At 43.1% G+C, this 22,908-nt stretch overlaps 1 protein-coding gene across 2 annotated transcripts in view; it reads left to right on the top strand.

Annotated features, from left to right (window-relative positions):
* Window positions 1–9,531: 9,531 nt before the first annotated feature.
* mfsd9 (major facilitator superfamily domain containing 9) overlaps window positions 9,532–22,908 on the top strand; it is a 38,303-nt gene continuing 24,926 nt past the window's right edge. The window contains exons 1-2 of one of the 2 annotated variants that reach the window (XM_048532843.2): window positions 9,532–9,650; window positions 22,448–22,535. In XM_048532843.2, the coding sequence (XP_048388800.1) occupies window positions 9,591–9,650; window positions 22,448–22,535 (148 nt within the window). In that variant the 5' untranslated portion in view covers window positions 9,532–9,590. Of the gene's footprint in view, window positions 9,651–22,447; window positions 22,536–22,908 lie in introns of those variants that run through there. The other variant, XM_048532844.2, reaches the window with a different exon arrangement.

The following is a 22,908-nucleotide window of genomic DNA, read 5'->3' as shown; positions in this document are numbered from 1 at the left end:
TTTTAATTTTAAACCAGGTAGATTGACTCTGAAATAGTTAGGCCACTGCCTTGAAAAATGAACTTGCAAATGGCTGTCATATATTTTATGGAATTAAAACAGACACAATGTGTGTGCACAACATCAGCTTTCCTGCTCCTCTGATGCTGCTTGGCCTGCTGTGTACATCCAGCTCTACACCTTGTTGTCTCAAGTTCTTCAGCATAGGCGGTTCCTACTACCTCTGTAACAATGTGTGAGCATGTTTTTTTCTGCCTGTAAAGGAAAGGGCCCTGTGTATTCAAATACATCACATGCAGGCTTGACTGATAATCCTGAATTAGTAATAAAAACAGAAATTGCTGGAGAAATTTAGCAGCCTCCATGGAGAGAAAGCAGAATTCACATTTGAAATCCAATGATTCTTCTTCAGAATGCCACCCAGATTTGAACCGTTACCTATGCTTTCTCTTCACAGATCCTACCAGACATGCTGAATTTCTCCAGCAATTTCTGTATTTTTTATAGATGTCCAGCATCTACAGTTCTTTGTTTTATTATAACCCTAAATTGGTTGTAAATCTATTTCCTCACACTTCCCGCATTATCCAGTAAATGCCATCCAATTGGAGAATCACATCTATTGTTAAAACTGTTTTGCAGGTGTAAAACAAGACAGATGTGGAGAAGCAATTTGTTTGTTAGAATTTGTTTTGTTTTGTTTGAAACAAAGAGTTACAGAACATGTGGGACTTCTAGAGATTGGAGGAGTAAGGAGTTGCAAAGTAGGCCTTGCTGGTAAATGTCAGTGCAGAGGATGGTAACTGAGTGCATGACTTTTAAAGGAAACTGGAAGTTGCAAGGAGTGTAAGGAGAAGGAATGCTTGCTGGAGAACTGAGAATGCATCTTCAAGAAGTGTGATAAAAGGGTTCTAAGATGAATCAGGGTTGCATTAATTAATCTGAATGTTCTTGCTTAGATTGGTTTCTTAACTGTATGTTAACTAATTCTTGATTTAGGTTAATTTTGCTTTGCCTTTTCCAGCAAAAGTCTTAAACTGTGAAATTGCATCCTTTGATAATCTTTCGAAAATTCAGTTTTTTTCAAAGTTATATATTTTTGCAGTGATTTTAAAGCATTAAGATGCTTTATCAATATGTATGCTTCTGCTAAATATTTATCCGTGTGAGATTTTCCTGTTCAGATACTTGTTGCTAAGCCTTCAAGTGTCATTTCATAATCCAGAAAAATGCAAAATACAGAAAGGACATGATTGGAGGCATTCTGGACTGGTGAGGTATTTAGTAATCCTAATGTTAATGAGCAAAGGCTCTCATGTGGTCCTCCTACCCGTTCAGAAATGTCCACATTCCCAACGGATAAAAACTGTTGTTACACCAAATGGTAGCATTTCATGAAATCCGCACCTATGCCTGAACTATCTCTGTTTTTTATGATTATTGTAAAAGCAGGTTGTCATCATTTTTCCTCAAACCTAGTTCTACACACACAATATTGTCAATAAATAGTGTCAGCTATGAAAAGTGGCTTGTTGTCACTGACATGCCTATTTTCACTGTTATTGACGCTTTGTAAAACATCCAAGTCACCATGCAACAGACCATGCCAAATGTTATTCGTTACACAACATTACACAATCCAAATCACATGCCATAGAAATAATTAAATAATATAAAGTTTGAGAGGAAAACCAAACACGAAAAAGAGGCTATGGGTTAGAATTTCAGTTTGTTACTTGGCATTAGCTGTTGTTGTGAATCATCTGTTCTTTAGATAAATCATTCAACGTTAATTTCCACTTACTTGGATAGAAAAGAAAGTCAGGCGGTTCCATAACCTACCCACAATGCAACATTTATGCTTAGGAAACAAATTAAGCATCTATCAGTATGATCATGTAAAGTCAGAGAATCTGCCTCCACAGAACGTATAGAAAGACAAAGGAGGTGAATGTTTATGGATACTTCAGACGTCAACATGATCTTTGAGACAACCAAAATGGAATCCTGAGCTAAAGAAGAGATAACACGGTTTGGAGCGGGAGAAACACAGCAGGCCAGGCAGTATCAGAGGAGCAGGAAAGTTGACAATTTGGATTGGGACCCTTCTTCAGAAATTTGGGGCGACATGGTGGCTCAGTGTTTAGCACTGCTGCCTCACAGCACCAGGGACCCAGGTTCGATTCTGGCCTCAGGCGACTGCCTTTGCGGAGTTTGCACATTCTCCCCGTGTCTGCATGGGTTTTCTCCGGTTTCCCCCCAAAGTCCAAAGATGTGCAGGCTACGTGGATCGGCCATGCTAAATTGCCCGTAGTGTTCAGGGGTGTGTGGGTTATAGGGGGATGGATCTGGGTGGGATGCTTCAAGGGGCAGTATGGACTTGTTGGGCTGAAGGGCCTGTTTCCACACTGTGGGGAATCTAATCTAAATTGCCTGTAAGTGCATATAAATGAACTGGATATTTTGGAGACTAGCATTCAACCTAAAGCTGAATCATAGCAATGTCCAGTAGATAGAGAGTAAACAAGTTGTTACAGAGCATTTTGAGCACAACTTAATATCCTGCTGATTATACAATTTCTTTTGCTGACGGAGTTAGCATACATCACAAGAATTTCTGGGATATTGTGTCAAATCTGCACCAATTCTGTATCAAAATATACTTTGGAAAGGATCTGAGAATTCATTTAAAAACAGTAAGTGCTGTACTACTCTTAAGAGCCATATAGCAAGGAAACAGATCCATCGGTCTATCATATCTATGCCAACCATAAAGCCAAACTATACTTGTCCCATCTGCCTGTGCTTGTCCCATCTTCCTCCAAACACTTACTAACTATAAAAAATCTAGAGCTAAATCGAGAAACAAACCTGAATCTCAGAGGCAGCTGCCAGATTCATGCTACTCTCAGTCCACCAATTTGGAATATTAACCACCTTATAGGAGTCATAATGATTAATCATATGCATCTTACTGGAGGTCTCTCTTGGAGTGCAAAACGATTGGAAGGAAGACATCATGTTCTGCAGAACAGCACCAGTTACTGCAGGAGAGAAGGATAGGAGGATGTCATGCAGTCTTTTCTCCTCTGTGGGTAAGGGACATCCCTCTCTCTCTAAACATCCTCCACGAGGAATTCCAGTGGCCTCATCTGAAAAGCTATGCATCTTTGCATTCAATTCCAGAGTAATTGGAAATCTAGTGCTGTGTGTTAGCAGCTCTCTCCATACATAGTGGACATGGACGCATACAAAAAAAATTATGCTCATTAGAATTTATGTTTGCAGATTTTTACAATATATTTGTTCACAAGACTTGGGTGTTACTGACAGGGCTAGTATTTATTACTCATCCCTGATGGTACAACAGACAGTTAAAAGTTAACCACATTACTGTCGAGTCATTTGTAGGCCTGACCAGGTAAAAATGTTAGATTTCCTTCTCCCAAGGACATCCATCCCTAAAGTGTATACTTGGGTTGTCTTATTTAGCACATTAAGGTATTTTCGAATCATGGCATTCAGTAATTAGCTCAAAATTGCATGATAAAGCCAGAATTTAAAATGTCTTCTTTGCCTTGTATTCATTTATTGCTTCTTTAAACCGAAATATTTTGGCTGTTTCTCAATCCTGCACAGAAAGAGCAACAGGCCAAACACAGTGTAGATGGAAAAGAAAGTATGAAGAGAAACTGAACTGCCAGAATCTGTGGACAGATTAGAGATCATTGGCCAGGTTGTCTTCTTAGTTCCCCCACTGTAGAGGGCACATTAAAGTGGACTGAAGTAATGTATATTGAAATATTGCTTTCAATCCATAACATTGGTGTAGGAGAAAAGTAGTGGACAGATGCTGTAACTGTTGCATTTGCCACAGGCCGTGGAAAAGTCATTATCTTGGAGCTTATAGGTGCTTTGGAAGATGAAATGGGGAAGGATGAAATATGTGTTCAGAGAATGACATATCTTTAATTATTAGCACTTTTAATAGTACTCTTGCTGAATATGGCCTCTCGTAATCCCTCATCTTTCCTTAAAACATTGTAACAGTAAGGCCCTACTTTATTCAAACTTAATCCACATTGTTATTGTTTCCGTATTAATTCCTTTCATAGTTATTAATGTTTGTTTTCCTCAACTTGTTTTGAAATTTTTGTTTGCATTCATTGGCAAATTCAATGTTTATGTTATCTTTTCCATTTTGATCATTTGACTTTTTCATATCCCTTGTTCCTTCTCCAACATTGTTTTATTGCTTAGCATTCATGACTTAGCACACTCTCTTATGATAATAATTCTTCACCATTACAATCAGGCTTTCTTTTTTTTTATTCCTGTAGCTCTTATAGAGGTAACTACACTCCATGGCTTTAGTTCATGTTGGATCCAAATCAGTACCTAATCTATCCACACTGTCAAGTTTCCTGTCACAAAAATCCTCGCAATCCGTCCCCTCCATTCATCTTGACACACTTCTGTCTGGACATTCATGAATGATACAAGTTTGAAGCACAGTATGTGGTCTATTTTACTGCCACTATTAACAACTCATTCCTTTGATTCTTTCCCAAATCCCTGTAATTTTTAAAATAATATATTTATGCACTTCTCCTTCATTGCTTCCTTCAACATCTCTGAAAAGAAGCTCCATTTCCTCACAACCCTTTGCAAAATAAAAGTAAATTCTCACCTCAACACGTCATTCTTTTTCCACTGTAGCCTATTTAAGCTGATGTGCTCCCCCCCTTTCCAATTGCAACACATCGTTGACCTCTGCCCTGTTTGATTAGGGATTTTTTTTCCTCCCTTTACTTAATTTTGGCACTATTACTCCATTAGTTCATTTTTTATTCACTGCTGAAGTGTGGACATTGCTAACTGAGCTAGTGTTGATTGTACATTCTTAGCTGCCCTTGAGATGATGGTGGGTGGTGAGCTGCCTTCTTGAAGCACTGCAATCCATACGCTGTAGGTAGACCCACAACTCCCTTAGGGAGGTATTTTCATAATTGTGATCCAGTGGCACTGACTGACAGTGATTTATTTCCAAGTAAGGATGGTGTAGCACTTCAGGGCAACATGACAAATGCTGGTGTTCCCATGTATCTTCTGCCCTTATCCTTCTTAATGGAAGTGGTCATGGAATTGGAAGGTGCTGTCTAAGATGAATTTCTGCAGTGCACGTTGTAGATAGTACACACTGCTGCACTGAGGATTGGTGATGTGGAGGGAGTGGATGTTTGCGGATATGGTGTCAAGCCAATGGGTTGCTTTGCAATGAATGCTTTCTGAGTGATGTTGGAGCTGCACTCGTCCAGACAAGCAGTGAGTATTCCATCCTGACTTGTACCTTGTAGATGATGGATAGGCTTTGGGGCGTCAGGAGGTGAGTTACTTGCTGCAAGATTCTTAGCTATTTGATCTGTTTTTGTAGCCATGCATATAGTCAGTCTAATTGAGTTTCTAGTCAATGTTAATGCCCAGGATGTTTATAGTGGGAGAATTTAGTGATGGTAATATCTTTGAAAGTCAAGGGTCGGTGGGTAAAGTGACTCTCATTTAAGACCATCACTACTGGGAACCTAAGGTGACATTGTTATTGTGATACCCAGTAAGCAGTTAATCTCATTACTAGAGATAATGGGAACTGCAGATGCTGGAGAATCCAAGATAACAAAGTGTGAAGCTGGATGAACACAGCAGGCCAAGCAGCATCTCAGGAGCACAAAGGCTGACGTTTCGGGCCTAGACCCTTCATCAGATGAAGGGTCTAGGCCCGAAACGTCAGCCTTTGTGCTCCTGAGATGCTGCTTGGCCTGCTGTGTTCATCCAGCTTCACACTTTGTAATCTCATTACTAATTTGGGCGGCACAGTGGCTCAGTGGTTAGCACTGCAGCCTCACAGCACCAGGGACCTGGGTTCGATTCCAGTCTCGGTCAACTGTCTGTGCGGAGTTTGCACATTCTCCCTATGTCTGTGTGGGTTTCCTCTGGGTGCTCCGGTTTCCTCCCACAGTCCAAAGATGTGCATGCTAGGTGGATTGGCCATGCTAAATTGCCCGTAGTGTTCAGGGGTGTGTGGGTTATAGGGGGATGGCTCTGGGTGGTCGCTTCAAGGGGCAGTGTGGACTTGTTGGGCCGAAGGGCCTGTTTGCACACTGTAAGGAATCTAATCTAAAGACTGCTGATCATATTCCTGAAGGACAATGAGCTCAGTGGAAACAAACTGTAAGATAAAGCATTTCCTGGAGAACACCACAAAGGAACTGCATTTTGAGACAGAGATGTCCCCAACAGGAGGTAGTCCCATTGTGTCCTATTGTGTAGAATAGAATGAAATAAGAGATGCTAAACACAGGCCATTCAGCAAATAAATCAACAGTACAATATGACTGATAAGTCAAATAGCAGTTGCTGGAAAGAAAGGAGGATAAAAGAAAGCTTATGATCATTCAAGGCAGCAGAACCCAGCGAGTGAGAGAGAGAGAGAGAGAGAGAGAGAGAGACATAGACTGGGACTAACTATCCAGAAGCATGTCGAAAGTTGAGATTTTGTGCCTAGTCAATGTGAGGACAGATGGATAATATCACATACACATGAATGAAAATATTTTAGTTATGTAATTACAGCATTTTGTTAGTACATTGTTTTTCATGCAATAAAGCATTATGAATTTTCAAACAGAAATTTGTTTCTCAGGGTTGTTACTCAATACCACTGGCAAGCAAGGGGGATGTGCTTCTGGACACAGGTCAACATTACACTCTCAAACCTCCATCCTGACACTTGTGCTCTCTCTCACTTAACAGTGTGACTAAATTGCCTTCTCAAAGTTTCCTTTTCCACTCTAAAATAATGGCAAATTCTTGATTTTTTTTCATATTATCTTATATTTCTTCCATATCCCTTGTTCGCTATCCTCCCATCACTGAGTTGATATTTTTCTATCCATTCTGTCCAGCCTTTCATTTTGAATACCTCTATCAAATCACCTTACCGCCTTTTCTTCAAGGAAAATGATCCCAACTTCTCCAATCCTTGTTCTGAACTCATCCCTGGAACCAGTCTCAGAACCCTTCTGCGCTTTCTGCAACACAGTCACAATATTCCTAAAGAGTGACATCCATTTCCAGAAACAATACTCCAGTTGAGGCCAAACCAGTGTCATTATCATTGTCCCTTTGTTCTTGTGCTTTCTGATTTGATTTATTACTGTCGTGTACCGAGGTACAGTGAAAAGTGTTGTCTTATGTACTTTACAGGCAGATCGTACTGTACGAGTGCATCAGGGTAATAGAACAGAGTCCAGGATACAGTGTTACAGCTGTTGAGAAGGTGCAAAGAGAGATCAACATTAACGTTGAAGAGGTCTATTCAATCATCTGATAACTGCAGGGAAAATGCTGTTCACACGTGTATACAAACCTTTATATCTTCTGTGCAACAAAAGAGGGTGGATGACAGTACAACCAGGATGGGAGGGGTCTTTGATTATGTTGGTTGCTTTCCCGAGGCAATGGGAAGTATAGATAAAGTCAATGGATGAGAGGCTGGTTTGTGTGATGGACTGGGCTGTGTTCATAATTCTTTGTAGTTTCTTTTGGTCTATGGAAGAGTAGTTGCTATACTATGCCATGATGCATCCAGATGGGATGCTTTCTACAGTGCATCTATAAATATTTGTAAGAGACTTTATGTACATGCTGAATTTCCTTAGCATCATGAGGAAATAGAGGTTTTGCTGTGCTTTCTTAACCGTAGTGTCAACTTGGTAGACCAGGACAGATTGGTGATCACCACTGCTTGGAACTTGACGCTCTCAACCATCTCACCCTCTGTACCATTGGTGCAGATCGGAGTGTGTCCTCCACACTACTTCCTAAAGTCAATGACCAGCTCCTTTGTTTTTTGTGTCTTTACACCATGCCGCTAACACTCAATCTCTTTCCTGTATTCCGTTTTACTGGAGATCCAACTTATCAGCAAACTTGTAAATGGAGTTGGTGCGGAATTTGGCCTCACAGTTATGTGTGTAAAAGGAGTAATACAGTGGGTTGAGTATGCAGCCTTCCGGGCATTAGAGTTGATGATTATCCTGGAGGATGTGTTGTCTCCTGCCTGTGGTCTATTGGTCAGGAAATCAAGAATTCAGTTTTGAAGGGTGGGGAGCAGAGATCGAGTTCCTGGAGTATAGAGATGAGTTTGTTTGCAATTGTGGTGCTGGAGGTAGAGCTGAAATCAATAAGAAGGAGCCTATTGTAGGTATGTTGTCCAGATGTTCTAGAGATGAGTGTAGGGCCATGGTCCTGTTGCACTGATAGACAACTTGCAAGGGATCAAGGCAATCTAGGAGGCTGGAGTTGATATGAGCCATGGTTGACTTCTCAAAGCACTTCATAATTATGGAGTTCAGAGCCACCAGGCATTGAGGCATTCTGCATGATTTTTCTTTGGCATCATGCTACTATTTATGAAGTCGAGGATACTGTACACTTTATCAACCATGCTCTTAACTTGATCTGCTACCTTCAATGACTCAAGCACATGTGTAAATAGGTCCTTCTGCTCCTGCAACCCCTTCAGAACTGCAAGATAATAAAATGTGAGGCTGGATGCAACCCCTTCAGAACTGTATCCTTTCTGTTGTTTTATGTCTCTGATTTTTCTGCCAAAATTAATTGCTTCATACTTCCCTGTGTTGAATTTTACCTGCCACATGTCCACCCATGTCCCATTGTCATTCATTCACTCATTCCTCCTGTAGCTATTATTGCTATTTCTTAGTCCTAGCAATTGAAGTGATTCCAACAGGTGCATACTGTAAATGAGCACTTATGTTTGTTTAGAATTGCATTCCCGCACTTCAGCCTAACTCGTCTACAACACCACTCTAAAGAGCATCCCACCCTGACCCATTCACCTACCATATCACCCTGCATTTCCCATGGCTAACACACCTAACCTACACATCCCCGAACACAATGGGTAATGTTGGATGGTCAATCTACCTAACTTGCACGTGTTTGGAGAGCAGGGAGGAAATCGGAGTACCAGGCGGTAACCCGCACAGACATGGGCAGAAAGTGCAAACATGGTCAGTCGCGCAAGGTTGCAATCGAATCCGTGTCTTTGGCGCTGTGCCACTCTGATAATTCCCAAGTAAAGTCAGGTCAAGAATCTGCTTCAGCCCAAATTGAGCCAATGAGTCCAAGCAGATTTCTGTTGGCCAAAACTGACAGCCCGAGAAAAGTTGTAAGCCAAGGGCAACAGCGCAGGCAAGAAGTATCAGATTGTTTTCCAACGTAGCAGTTGGGCATTATTCTTTTCAGAATGCGCTGTTTTACAATGTAAACTCGATAATTCGGAAACCTATTCACATGAAATGCTTGAATTGGCATCTGGGGATGTTTACAAAGTTGACTTTAGGTCAGTATGATCCAAACGGCACAACTTCATCAGCAGCGTTTTGCAGGGCTGCACCAGAGGTGGGGTATGTTGCGCATGCGCAATCCTCCGCGCTGTGAATGGGCTGACGTTGGGTTCCATCACTGCACGCGCCTCACCACCCCGCCCCCGCCCCGGCCGGACAATGGGGTTTGTTGGCTCGCGAGGGCCTCTCGTGCTCTCTCTGTATCTGGTGGGATTCCTGGTAAGTTACAGTGGGGGGAGGGGGAGGTCATGTGACTGGCTGCTGGGTTGAGGAGGTAGCGTGTTGTAGTGCGCTGTGAGCCTGTTACAAACTGCAAACAGGAAGTGGGTATTTCAATGCTTCTTCGTCACCACTTCCTCCGCTCCACTGCCCAAAGCATTCTTCCACGCATTGCGCCAGCACATTCTCTGCACTGATGACAGCAGTCCCGTCTCGAAACGGCAGCTTTCCTGCTCCTCTGAAGCTGCCTGGCCTGCGATGTTCCTACAGCTCCACACGGTGTTGCCTCTGACTCCAGCATCTGCGCTTTTTGCTGTCTCTAATAGCACTCTTTTTGTGTTAGTAAATCCCCACGACCTTGTGCCCCAACAGCTTGATGCACTTGCTGAATCTGACCGGTTTAGTTTTAAAATCACAGACATTGTCACCTTGTGGTAAGGGTCCTGCTTCATGTAAAAGCATGTCCAGGTGTAATGGATTCATTTTTTCTTTCTGTCGCCACCGAAATTATTGAATGATCAAAGCGGATTTTAAAATTTCGAGCGAGAACTCATGATTTTGAAATATTTTTAATACTCTGCTCATCCGTTTCGGTTATGATCTAGTGTAACGAAGTGGGAAGCTTTAAGTTTGCCTTTTTTTAAAAATAAAATGAACAGAATAGGAAGTAGGTAAATAAAACTGGGAAAACTTATCACAGCTCTTCTGGGTGAACGTTTGGATGAATTTACCAGTAGGATTCTGAAAGTTAAAAATTTATGTTTCATCATTTTAAAGTTTCAGTTTCACAAGGTGTTAAATCTACATTAGATTAACAGGATCTGGAATCGAACAGAAAGTGCTGGAAAAACTCAGTCGGTCTACCAGCAGCCGTGTACGGGGAAATATTAATGTTCTGAATCATAGGGATGTACAGCATGCAAACACCCATAGATACAATTCATCCATGCTGCTCAGATACTCTAAATTAATCTAGTCCTATTTGCCAGCATTTGGCCCATATCCCTCTTAAACCCTCCCTATTCATATGCCATCCAGATACCTTTTAGACAATAGACAATAGGTGCAGGAGTAGGCCATTCGACCCTTCGAACCAGCACCACCATTCATTATGATCATGGCTCATCATTCACAATCAGTATTCTGTTCCTGCCTTATTCCCATAACCCTTGATTCCACTATCTTTGAGAGCTCTATCCATCTCTTTCTTGAAAGTATCCAGAGACTTGGCCTCCACTGCCTTTTAAATGTTGTAATTGTACAAGCCACCACCACTTCCTCTGATAGCTCAGTCCATACACGCACTGCCCTGTGTGGAAAAAGTTGCCCCTTCAGGTCCCTTATAAATCTTTCCCCTCTCACCTTAAACCTATGCCCTCTAGTTTTGGACTCCCCTACCCTGGGAAGAGATGTTGATCATTCACCCTATCCATTCCTCTCATCATTTTATAGACTTCTCTAAGTTCATCCGTCAGCCTCCCAAAGCTCCAAGGAACATAGCCCCAGCCTATTCAGCCTCTCAGTGTAGCTCAAACCGTCCAGCACTGGCAACATTCTTGTAAATCTTTTCTAAAGTTTCATACTATCTTTCCTGTAGCAGGGAGACCAGAATTGAATGCAGTATTCCAAAAGTGGCCTAACCAGTGTCCTGCACAGCTGCAACATGACATCCCAACTCCTATAGTCAATGCACTGACCAATAAAGGCAAGGTACCAAAAACCTTCTTCACTATCCTATCTACCTGGACTCCACTTTTAAGGAAGTATGAACCTGCACTCCAAGGTCTCTTTGTTCAGCAACACTCCCCATTAATTGTATAAGTCCTGGCCTGATTTACTTTGCCAAAATGTAGCACCTCACATTTATCTACATTAAACTCCATCTGGCACTTCTCGGCTTATTGGCCCAATGATCGAGGTCCCAGTATGACTTGGACGCTGTTCCTACTGGTTTTTAACACTTCTGTTTAAACTCCATAGGCCTGCTGTATCATGCTCCATTTACATGGTCATGTAGCCAGACTGTCTGTGACACTGTTGGGGACACAAAGGTGTAGTGTTATTATTGCTGGACTGTTAATCCAGAGACTCAGATAATGGTCTGGGCACCCAGGTTCGAGTCTCACCATGGCAGATTTGGAATTTGAATTCGATAAATATCTGGAATTGAGAATATAGTGATGACTGTGAATATACTTCCTTTTGTTGGAAAACCCATCTGAGTCACTAAAATCCCTTTATGGAAGGAAACTGCCACCCTCACCTTGCCTACATGTAACTCCAGACCCACAATAATGTGTTTTACTTTAAACTGCCCTCTGGGCAATTAGGGATGGGCAATAAATGCTGCCTAGCCAGCGATGCCCTCATCCCGTGAATGAATAAATCTGCAGTAGGGTATTATGAAGGCTTCAGTTCGGAATTTGATGTTGACACCAAGTCCTGGAAGAAGCTTGGTTTGGGTCACCGTAGCTGGTATAACTGAATAAGAAACGATTGTGCCTTCTTCAAAAGCAATATCAGAAGCAGAGAGGAAAGAAATATCACAAGGATTAGAAATCCAGATCAATGAGCTGGCCATTGACTTCAGGAAGCAAAGTAGAGAGCATACTCCTGTTTGCATCAATAGTACTGAGGGGTGGAGACAGCTGAGAGTGTCCAGTTCCTGGGAGTGATGATCACCAACAATCTGTCCTGGTCCACCCACATCGACACAACCATAGAGAAAACACAGCAACATCTCTACTTCCTCAGGAGGCTGAGAAAATTCAGCATATCCACAAAGGCTCTTACCAATTTTTATAGCTGTATCAAGAAAGCATTCTATCTGGATGCATCACAGCATGGTTTAGCAACTTCTGTTCCCAGGACCACAAGAAGCTACAGAGAGTTGCGAATGTAGCCCAATCTATCACGCAAACCAGCTTTCCATCTGTTGACTTCAGCTACAATTCCTACAGCCTCAGAACACTAACCAGCATAATCAAAGATCCCTCCCACTTCAGTTGTACTCTCTTCCACTCTCTTTTGTCGGGTAGAAGATATAGAAGTTTGTATACACGTACTAATAGATCCAAGAACAACTTTTTCCCCTGCTGAATGGACTTCTCAAACATTAATAGTGGTCTCTCTGCACCTTCTCTGTGGGTGTATCACTGTATTCTGCACTCTGGTTTGTGACACAATGCACTTTGTATGGCATGATCTGCCTGAATAACACACAAAACAGCACTTTTCACTGTATCTCGGTACACGTGACAACAATAAATCAACAATCAATCAGTCAATCAAATGCCTGCCATATCCTGCCCTAGTTGTAGCAGAATTGCCTGGGTGGAGTTTGGCCTAAATGTCATGAGTACCCACTGGAATACCAGGAAGTGCATGAGATGATGGCAGTGGTTAACTGCTTCAAAGAGTCAATAAAATTTGCATTAACGTTGAAATTGCCTTTATTAAAAATATTTAAATTATTTGAATCACTAAAGTAACGTCCCACATTTGTAAACTATTTAAAGTTTAAGACCTTCGTGATATTCTAAACTCCCTTTTCACTAAGGCCTTTGTGTGAAATCTAATGAATAAACAGGATGAGATTTCGTTTCTCTGTTCCTGTGATCAGGCTCTGGAATTTTTTTGCAGTTGGGTGCTCTTCCATTTCCTTCTCCAACTCCCACACACCTTCATCCATTACTACACTCTTGGCACCAAACTGCATTTTTCTTCCACCAGAATCCTGAGCCATTGAAACTGTCACCTCTTCATTTTACATTTATTTTATATCTAAGCAAAGGCTGCATCCCTGTAAGTGGTCAGTCAGAATTTAATGTACAATCAATAGTTAATTGTTTATTAAAGGCTACATAAGAAATGGAGCAAGAATAGGCCAATTGAGACCCCCTTGGTAGCTCCATGAGGTTGCTCCTGAGTAAGGAAGGGCTGTTTTATGAGGAGATGTTAATTGCGTTGGGTCTGTATTACATTGGAATTTAAAAGAATAAAAGGTGACCCTATTGAAATGTAGAAGATTCTTAGGAGACTTGACATGGTGGATGCAGAAAGGTTATTTCCCCTCGTGAGAGAGTCGAGGATGAGAAGGCTAAATTTCAAAATAAAGGGTAATCTATTTAAGACAGATTAGAGGAGTTTCTTCTGTCAGAGGCTGGCGAATCTGTGGAATTCTTTAGCGGAGAGGGCTCCTGAGGCTGGGATGTTGAGCATGCCTAAGGCTGAGGTGGAGAGATTTTTAATTTGTAAGGGAATCGAGGGGTTACAGAGAAAAGGCAGGAAAGTGGAGTTAAGGATTATTAGATCATCTGTAATCTCATTGAATTGCAAAGCAGATCCATTGGGCTGAATGGCCTACTTCTGCTCCTAAGTCTTATGATCTTACCACAATTATATATATTGTCGCCACAGAAACAGTTATGCTCAACTGTTTCTTTTTGTCTTCATATCTTCTTCCCTCTTCTAATTCTTCCCACCTGCGGTATTGTTCTCATTCCATTTATAATGTTTCTAGCTGTGCTGAGCCTGTGGCCCTTGGCATCAATCCTTCCCACAGTCTTAAACCCCATTCTGATTTTCTATTGTTCTAATGCTAAAAGAATGTTCTCATGTTTAGAGTTAACAAGACAAACTGATAAAAGTGTGAATGATAGTAGGAACTGCCAATGCTGGAGAATCTGAGATAACAAGGTGTAGAGCTGGATAAACACAGTAGGCCAAGCAGCATCAGAGGAACAGGAAAGCTGAAGTTTCGGGTCTGGACGCTTCTTCAGAAATGGGCCAGCTTTCCTGCTCCTCTGATGCTGCTTGGCCTGTTGTGTTCCTCCAGCTCTACACCTTGTTAAACTGATAAAAGTGTCCAGTTTAAGTTGGTAAAGTGGATCCAAATGTAAGCAAGTGACATATCCCAAGAATGCTGTGTTGAGACATATCAATCCTGATTATTTGTGAGAAGGCAATAGGTGCATGTGTTTACAGGATAGGGAGATGGGAACCCTGTATGTGCCAGAAAACAAGAACCTTGTCAAATTTAATGTCAAGATTTCATCATTTCATACCCTATTTCCTTTACTGTGTGCCACATGGTCTTGATGGTCAAGTGTCCTCCTGTACTGCAGTGACATTATGACCTGCAGGACAGCTGGCCAGAATGAGAGGTTAATCTGCCAAAGGGACACAGCAAAATGGGACACTTGCTAGTAACCAGGAAAAATTGCAGGTTGGTGACAGAACTTGGGTGGAGGAGAATTTGCAAACGGGCGCTGATTGCAGTTTTGTGACTTTAAGTGGGAGGGCTGGAATGGGGTGCTCCTGAGATGCTGCTTGGCCTGCTGTGTTCATCCAGCTTCACACTTTATTATCTAGCAATATTTTTACTTGCTTTAGCAGTCTTTCACCTCAAGGCTTAAGTGTTTAAATTGAAAACTATGAACAGAAGTAATTTTATTTAAAATTTTCTTAATACTAATTTCTTAAGGATGTCTTTTGTGAAAAGCCAAAGTGCTTCACGGTGAATTGAGTATTTTTTGAAAAGCAATTACTGTGGTAGAAAAATGAAGTAGATCATTTGAACATGGCAAATTTTCAAAATCAACAATCAGTTAACAAAATTGACAGTTTTAGTAAGGTTTGTTGAATGCTTCATGTTATTCTGGAAACTGCAAGAACTTTCTGCTATTCCTTGAATAGTATTGCGGGATATTTTATATTCACTTAACTGCAGATTCTTTAAGGTCTAATCTGAAAGACAACTCCCCTGACATTGCGGAACTCCCTGAGTACTAGGCAAAGGTGTCAGCATAAATTACATTCTCCAGTATCTAACTAAAATGTGAATGTTACCACTGAATCAAAGTTGACACTCCCACCAATAGTGGAACATATCAGACCAATAGCCTGACATGTGAAGCGTTTGCTGTTTTCTGGTTTTGTTTTTTATCATTAGCAGCATTTTACTTTGTGATCAACCTTTTCTTCCTGTTTGTTTTTATTCCTAACATTTAATGAATCCATTAGTATTACTCAAATTGACTTTTGCAGGACCTCTGCTTACAGCCCCATTAATGGCTAAGTATCAGTTCGGGATCAACAGGGTTCACATAGCCTACTTTGGAAAGCCAACTGCATAGATTTGTAGCAAGAATGTAGTGGTATCAAGTAACGACAGTGGCATTTTGTTGTTAACTGTAGCTAGAGGATATTTTACATTGGTATTTGCAATAGGACAGCCTACGTAATTTACTTTCTTAATATACACACTAAAGCTATCTATACTATGTATTTATTGATTTTACAATGCACAATGCAGGCTACCAATATTATATCATACTTGACCCAATAATTTTAAAAATAATGTGTGGATTGAGTCACTGATATTCTTTATTGCTTATGATAATTTGTGAAGTTATATCATTTGTTCATACTTTGTTCAATATACGAAAGTTCAAAAGTGGGCCAGATGTTCAAAACAAGAAGAAAGGTGTAAGTAAGGGGTAATTAATCATCAATAAACAAAAATGTCATGTTAACAAGGAAAGCAATTCACTTTATACTCCTAATCTTAATTTCAAGATGTATTGGGAGTGCTGTGTCCAATACAATAATTTCAGCACACCCATCTGTGGTATTTTAATCCAGGCATCTTATTATAATTTTGCTTCTGGGTTTGGTGTTGAATCTTTGGCAGCTGACCTACTGCTGATCCATGTTGTGCAATCTCAATTCTAGTGTTTAAAAACTTGATTGAAAGGTGGCGTTTAAAAGAACTTGAGAGATTTGACTTTGTGCAGAGAAAATTGTGTCTCATAAACTTCGTTGCGCCTTTTGAGGATGTGACCAAGAAGATAGTGGAGGGCACAGTGGTAGATGTTGTCTACATGGTCTTTAGTAAGGCTTTTGACAAAGTTCTGCATGATAGACAAATTAGTAAAGTTAGATTACCTGAGATCCAGGGAGAGAGACCCAATCATTTACAAAATTGTCTCCTACCATCAAGTCAGAGGACAGTGATAGAGGATTGTTTTTCATACTGGAAGCCTGTGGCCAGCCACGTTCTGCAGGGATTAGTGCTGGGTCCTCTGCTGTTTGTCATTTATATAAACGATTTGGGTTAGAGGAGAAGATGGTTACTAAGTTTGCAGATGACACTGAAATTGGTGGTATATTGGACCGTGCAGAAGGTACAATAAGATCTTGATCCGCTGGGCCACAAGGAGCGGCAGATGGAGTTTATTTAAGATAAATGTGAGGTGTTACATTTTGGTAAGGCAAACCAGTGCAGGACTTAGGCTGTCAATAGTAGGGTGCCTAGGGAGTGTTGTCAAGCAGAGAGACCGAGGAGTTCAGGTATGTAAGTTCCTTGAAAGTAATGTCACAGTTAAACAGAGGGATAAAGAAGATGTTTAGATTTAGGTTTAGATTTATCGATTTGTCACATTTACTGAGTATAGGAATACATAAGTAGAGTGAAAAGTCCACAAAGTCACCATTCACTGGTGCCCACTTGATATCAAAAACCAGAATTAATAGATTTAACAAAGCCAAAAGGTAAGCAAGACAAAGAAGTCCAGATCTTGGAATCCCAAGTCCCATCTCCAGGTGCTGCTCCAAATGCTAGGCCGCTGTCGCTGCCTCACTGGTACTGCTCTCACTGCCATCACTGCCTCACCAGCCCCGCTGTCACTGTCATTACCTCACCGGCCCCACTCTCACTGTCACTGCCTCACAAGCCCCTGTCTCACTGTCACTGCCTCACAGGCACCTGTGTCTCTGTCACTGCGCCACAGGCCCCTGTGTCTCTGTCACTGCCTCACAGGCCCCTGTGTCTCTGTCACTGCGCCACAGGCCCCTGTGTCTCTGTCACTGCCTCACAGGCCCCTGTGTCTCTGTCACTGCGCCACAGGCCCCTGTGTCTCTGTCACTGCCTCACAGGCCCCTGTGTCTCTGTCACTGCGCCACAGGCCCCTGTCTCTCTGTCACTGCCTCACAGGCCCCTGTGTCTCTGTCACTGCGCCACAGGCCCCTGTCTCTCTGTCACTGCCTCACAGGTCCCTGTCTCTCTGTCACTGCGCCACAGGCCCCTGTCTCTCTGTCACTGCCTCACAGGCCCCTGTGTCTCTGTCACTGCGCCACAGGCCCCTGTGTCTCTGTCACTGCACCACAGGCCCCTGTGTCTCTGTCACTGCGCCACAGGCCCCTGTGTCTCTGTCACTGCGCCACAGGCCCCTGTCTCTCTGTCACTGCCTCACAGGCCCCTGTGTCTCTGTCACTGCGCCACAGGCCCCTGTGTCTCTGTCACTGCGCCACAGGCCCCTGTGTCTCTGTCACTGCGCCACAGGCCCCTGTGTCTCTGTCACTGCGCCACAGGCCCCGGTGTCTCTGTCACTGCGCCACAGGCCCCGGTGTCTCTGTCACTGCGCCACAGGCCCCTGTGTCTCTGTCACTGCGCCACAGGCCCCTGTGTCTCTGTCACTGCGCCACAGGCCCCTGTGTCTCTGTCACTGCGCCACAGGCCCCTGTGTCTCTGTACTGCGCCACAGGCCCCTGTGTCTCTGTCACTGCGCCACAGGCCCCTGTGTCTCTGTCACTGCGCCACAGGCCCCTGTGTCTCTGTCACTGCGCCACAGGCCCCTGTGTCTCTGTCACTGCGCCACAGGCCCCTGTGTCTCTGTCACTGCGCCACAGGCCCCTGTGTCTCTGTCACTGCGCCACAGGACCCTGTGTCTCTGTCACTGCGCCACAGGCCCCTGTGTCTCTGTCACTGCGCCACAGGCCCCTGTGTCTCTGTCACTGCGCCACAGGCCCCTGTGTCTCTGTCACTGCGCCACAGGCCCCTGTGTCTCTGTCACTGCGCCACAGGCCCCTGTGTCTCTGTCACTGCGCCACAGGCCCCTGTGTCTCTGTCACTGCGCAACAGGCCCCTGTGTCTCTGTCACTGCGCCACAGGCCCCTGTGTCTCTGTCACTGCCTCACAGGCCCCTGTCTCTCTGTCACTGCGCCACAGGCCCCTGTGTCTCTGTCACTGCGCCACAGGCCCCTGTGTCTCTGTCACTGCGCCACAGGCCCCTGTGTCTCTGTCACTGCGCCACAGGCCCCTGTGTCTCTGTCACTGCGCCACAGGCCCCTGTCTCTCTGTCACTGCTTCACAGGCCCCGCTCTCACTGTCACTGCCTCACAGGCCCCTGTCCTACTGTCACTGCCTCACAGGCCCCGCTCTCACTGTCACTGCCTCACAGGCCCCTGTCCCACTGTCACTGCCTCACAGGCCCCTGTCCCACTGTCACTGCCTCACAGGCCCCGCTCTCACTGTCACTGCCTCACAGGCCCCTGTCTCACTTCACTGCCTCACAGGCCCCTGTCCCACTGTCACGGCCTCACAGGCCCCTGTCCCACTGTCACGGCCTCACAGGCCCCGCTCTCACTGTCACGGCCTCACAGGCCCGGCTCTCACTGTCACGGCCTCACAGGCCCCGCTCTCACTGCCACGGCCTCACAGGCCCCGCTCTCACTGCCACGGCCTCACAGGCCCCGCTCTCACTGCCACGGCCTCACAGGCCCCGCTCTCACTGCCACGGCCCCACAGGCCCCGCTGTTATCGTCATCACCGCCTCAGCAGCTGGCCGACTTGCCTTCATTGGTCCGAACATTGAGTAAATGAGTTGGGATGTTGTGTTGCAGCTGTACAGAACATTGAGGCTGCTTTTGGAATACTCCATTTGGTTCTGATCTCCCCTTCTTAAGGAAGGATTTTATTACAATGGAAAGGGTGCAGAAAAGATTTACAAGAATGTTACCAGGACTGGAGGGCTTGAGTTATAAAGAGAGGCTGAATAGGCTGGGACTTTTTTTCCCAGCAGTGTAGAAGGCTGAGGGGGTGAATTGAGAGAGGTTTATAGAAGGCATAGTTAAGGTCAATTGTAATGGTCTTTTCATTATAGTAAGGGCGTTCAAATCTAGAGGGCGTAGGTTTAAGGTAGGAGGGGAAAGATTAAAAAGGGACTAGAAGAGCAACTTTTTCATATAGAGGGTGATGCATATATGAACCGAAGTGTCAGAGGAAGTCGTAGAGGCAGGTACAGTTACAACATTTAAAAGACGTTTGGGCAGGTATACAAAAAGGAATGGGTTAGAGGTAGATAGGCTAAATGCAGGCAAATCTTTATTTTAGGAAACCTTGTCAGCACGGATGAATTGGACCGAAGGGTCTGTTTCCGTGCTGTATACCTCTGAGCGAGCAATTATAAACTACTTTCTTTGGGCACTCAAAAGCAGTACCCTGCTTTCATGGTCTGCATAAAATAGCTCTCCGACTGAGGAGGGTGAGCGTGCCCAGAAATTCCAAGATGATAGTGGATGTAAAATTTGGGACTCCAATCTATAGTCCTATTGCTACCCCTAAAGTTGCCCCTCAGGTCCCTTTTAAACCTTACCCCTCTCACCTTAAACATATGCCCTGTTACCATCATTTATTGCATATCCGACCTACCTTAATGGCGGAATCTTATTCTGTATTGGTACAAGTGGAGCAGTCTTTGGCAAGGTCTGCACAAACTCCAAAACTCAGTGATTGTCAAACTAAAGTATCTCAATGGCCTGCACAGAGATCTGGGCAGCCTGACACTACCACTGCTGAAGTCACCATGTAGGAGAGGTAGGAAAGTGAGCTGTAAATCTTTGCAATTGCTCAACAGTATAGGTGTTAGGAAAAAATGCAATTTGTTGTTCCCATTCTTTTGTAGAACTTTATTCAGTAGAATGGTGTAGAGATGGATTGTCTAGTGGATGTGGTTTATATACAGGTTGAGTACTGCAGCTAAGTGAACGATACAGAATAAGGGCATATTTGGCAATTCAAACTGTAATGAGAGCAACCAGTGCTGCAATGGAGTTGCTATCCTTCTCCTCCTCTTCCTCTATCACCTCTCTCTTGGATTCATTCATAGATGATGTGTGCTCTGTGCTGTGTTCTTCCTTCCGCTTCAGTCCACGCGAATGCAGTGTTGAGCAGAGTGCAGCACACCACAGTCAGTTTAGGGATCAGTAATAGTGAATTTTGAAGGCCATCTTCAGATCTGTCCAAGCATGTAATGATCTGAACCCATCACCTGATCAATGGCTTATTTGGTTGTCAAATGACAATTGCTGTACGAAGTTGGGACTGCATTAGTTCTCATGGGTGAGATTAGGGGAGCAGTGGTGATGTCGTAATGTCACTGGACTAGTAACCCAGAGACCTAGACAAAAGCTCTGTGATCTGAGGTACAAATCCCATCATGGTACTTGGTGGAATTTGAAATCAGGTGATCAAATCTGGGAATTTTGAAAGCAAGTCTCAGTAATGTTGATGATAAAACTATTCTAAATTGTCATTAAAAACCCTTTGGTTCTCTAATATTCTCAGGGAAAGAAATCTGCCATCCTCACCCACTCTATATCTGGCTTGGCCTACCTGTGACTTGAGACCCTCAACAATGTGGTTGATTCTTAACTATCCACGGAAATGAACTAGCAAGCCACTGAGTTCGAGGCTAAGTAGAAATAGGTAATGAATGCTGAATTAAAACTTCTGTAGGGGTATCCTTTCAATCTCAGCAGCCTCCCTTTGAAGCTAATAGCCAGTGTGAGGAGGTCAGGAAGTTTGGTTTGCCTCAGGTTGAAATCCCTGAAACTATGCTGTATTTCTGTATTAACCTTTCCTTGTCATTACACACTAGTTGATGATGGTGTGGAAGCTCTTGTATTTGCTAAATGATCCTAATTCATCTGAAGTTGCAATAAATATCCAATTTGATGATCTGAATTCCTGGGGTGTGCCATCCTGACTGAGTGCCTGTTTGTTCTGACTGGTATCATCACAGATGAAGTCGGCTTAATTGTCAAAGATTTATCGAATCTCACCTGCGTAAAACCAACAGGGAAGTTCTGGATATGTCCTTGCCAGTGCCCCAACTAAACCATAACTGAACCATACAGCTTAAAGGAATATCTGAAATTCCAGTTGGCACTGTGAGCAGCTTAAGATGTTGTTAATCTAACTCACATTGAGCTCATGAAACTTTGCCAACCAACATTGGTCAGGTGATTCCAGTGGCCGTTTTAAGTTATTACTTTGTTCCCCTTTTAAAGCTCTATCAGGCCATGAAAGTCGTAGATATTAAATCAGATGATAGAATTTAAAGACTGATATTGCCTTATTTTGCATCATTCTGACAATGGGAAGCTACAAGAAGCCTAGGTGACCCATAGTAGCACTATTAAGTTTTAACATATGATTTACAGTGAAACGATTAACATTCTTAAATTGACATCCCAACTCTGCAAATAGGGTTACACAAGACCTGCCAAATATTCCACAGTTAAAACTGTGTTAACCTCCTCTCTCACAATCTAACTCACTTGCTGCCCAATGTTCACATTCCCCATTATAAATAGGTTTGAGGAATAAGTGGATGTGTTTTGGTTAGAACAGAATAAGCAGTAGGTTGACCCAATAAAACTGTAACTGTCTTTTCTGGCATAACTTAGGCATGCACAATTACAATATGTAAGGAATTCCATATGATTCCTTTACAGACTCACTTTCCTTAGCTCGCTGGATTTCAATGTTTTTTGTCTGGGAGAGGATTTTTTATAAATGTCTCAAAACCAAATCCTATCCACCTCCTTAGCTGCAGTGCCTAATAACTGGTTAAATTGATACTGAATTCTTTACAATCTGTGTTGACTGTAGCTGTGTTTGCATTTATCAAGATACCATTTATTAATTTTATTGCTTTCATTTGTATTTTTAGGACTTATTTGCTGTAAGTATGGTGGTCCCATTATTAAGTCGGCACATCAAACTTCTTGGAGGAAGCTCAACAGTAGCAGGGCTAGTAGGTAGGTATCTTCCATTCAACTTCATCAGGGCATACATATGTAAAGTATTTGATGGATAATTATTAAGTTGAACTGTAGGGGTTGGTTATCTCAGTTTTTCTGGAGAGCCAATTTGTGATGCAGAGTGAGGTTATTGTCAAGGATTCACGCTTACCCTCATCCCTCGCCCAAGGTGCGATGACCCGCATGTTAAACCATCACAAATCGCCTCTCTTTCTTAGGGGAGAGCAGCCCAATTTTATCTTTTAAGCAGAAAAAATGCCCTTCAGCCCATTGAGTCTGTGCCAGGTCACGAAGGAATTACTAACCTGGACTATCTATTTTGCTGCATGAACTGATTAGCCCTGGATTGATGAAGAGGACACTAATTACC

Source organism: Stegostoma tigrinum, chromosome 6 (genome assembly GCF_030684315.1).
Source record: "Stegostoma tigrinum isolate sSteTig4 chromosome 6, sSteTig4.hap1, whole genome shotgun sequence".
NCBI classification, from domain to species: domain Eukaryota; kingdom Metazoa; phylum Chordata; class Chondrichthyes; order Orectolobiformes; family Stegostomatidae; genus Stegostoma; species Stegostoma tigrinum.
This window is presented reverse-complemented; position numbering and strand designations above follow the sequence as displayed.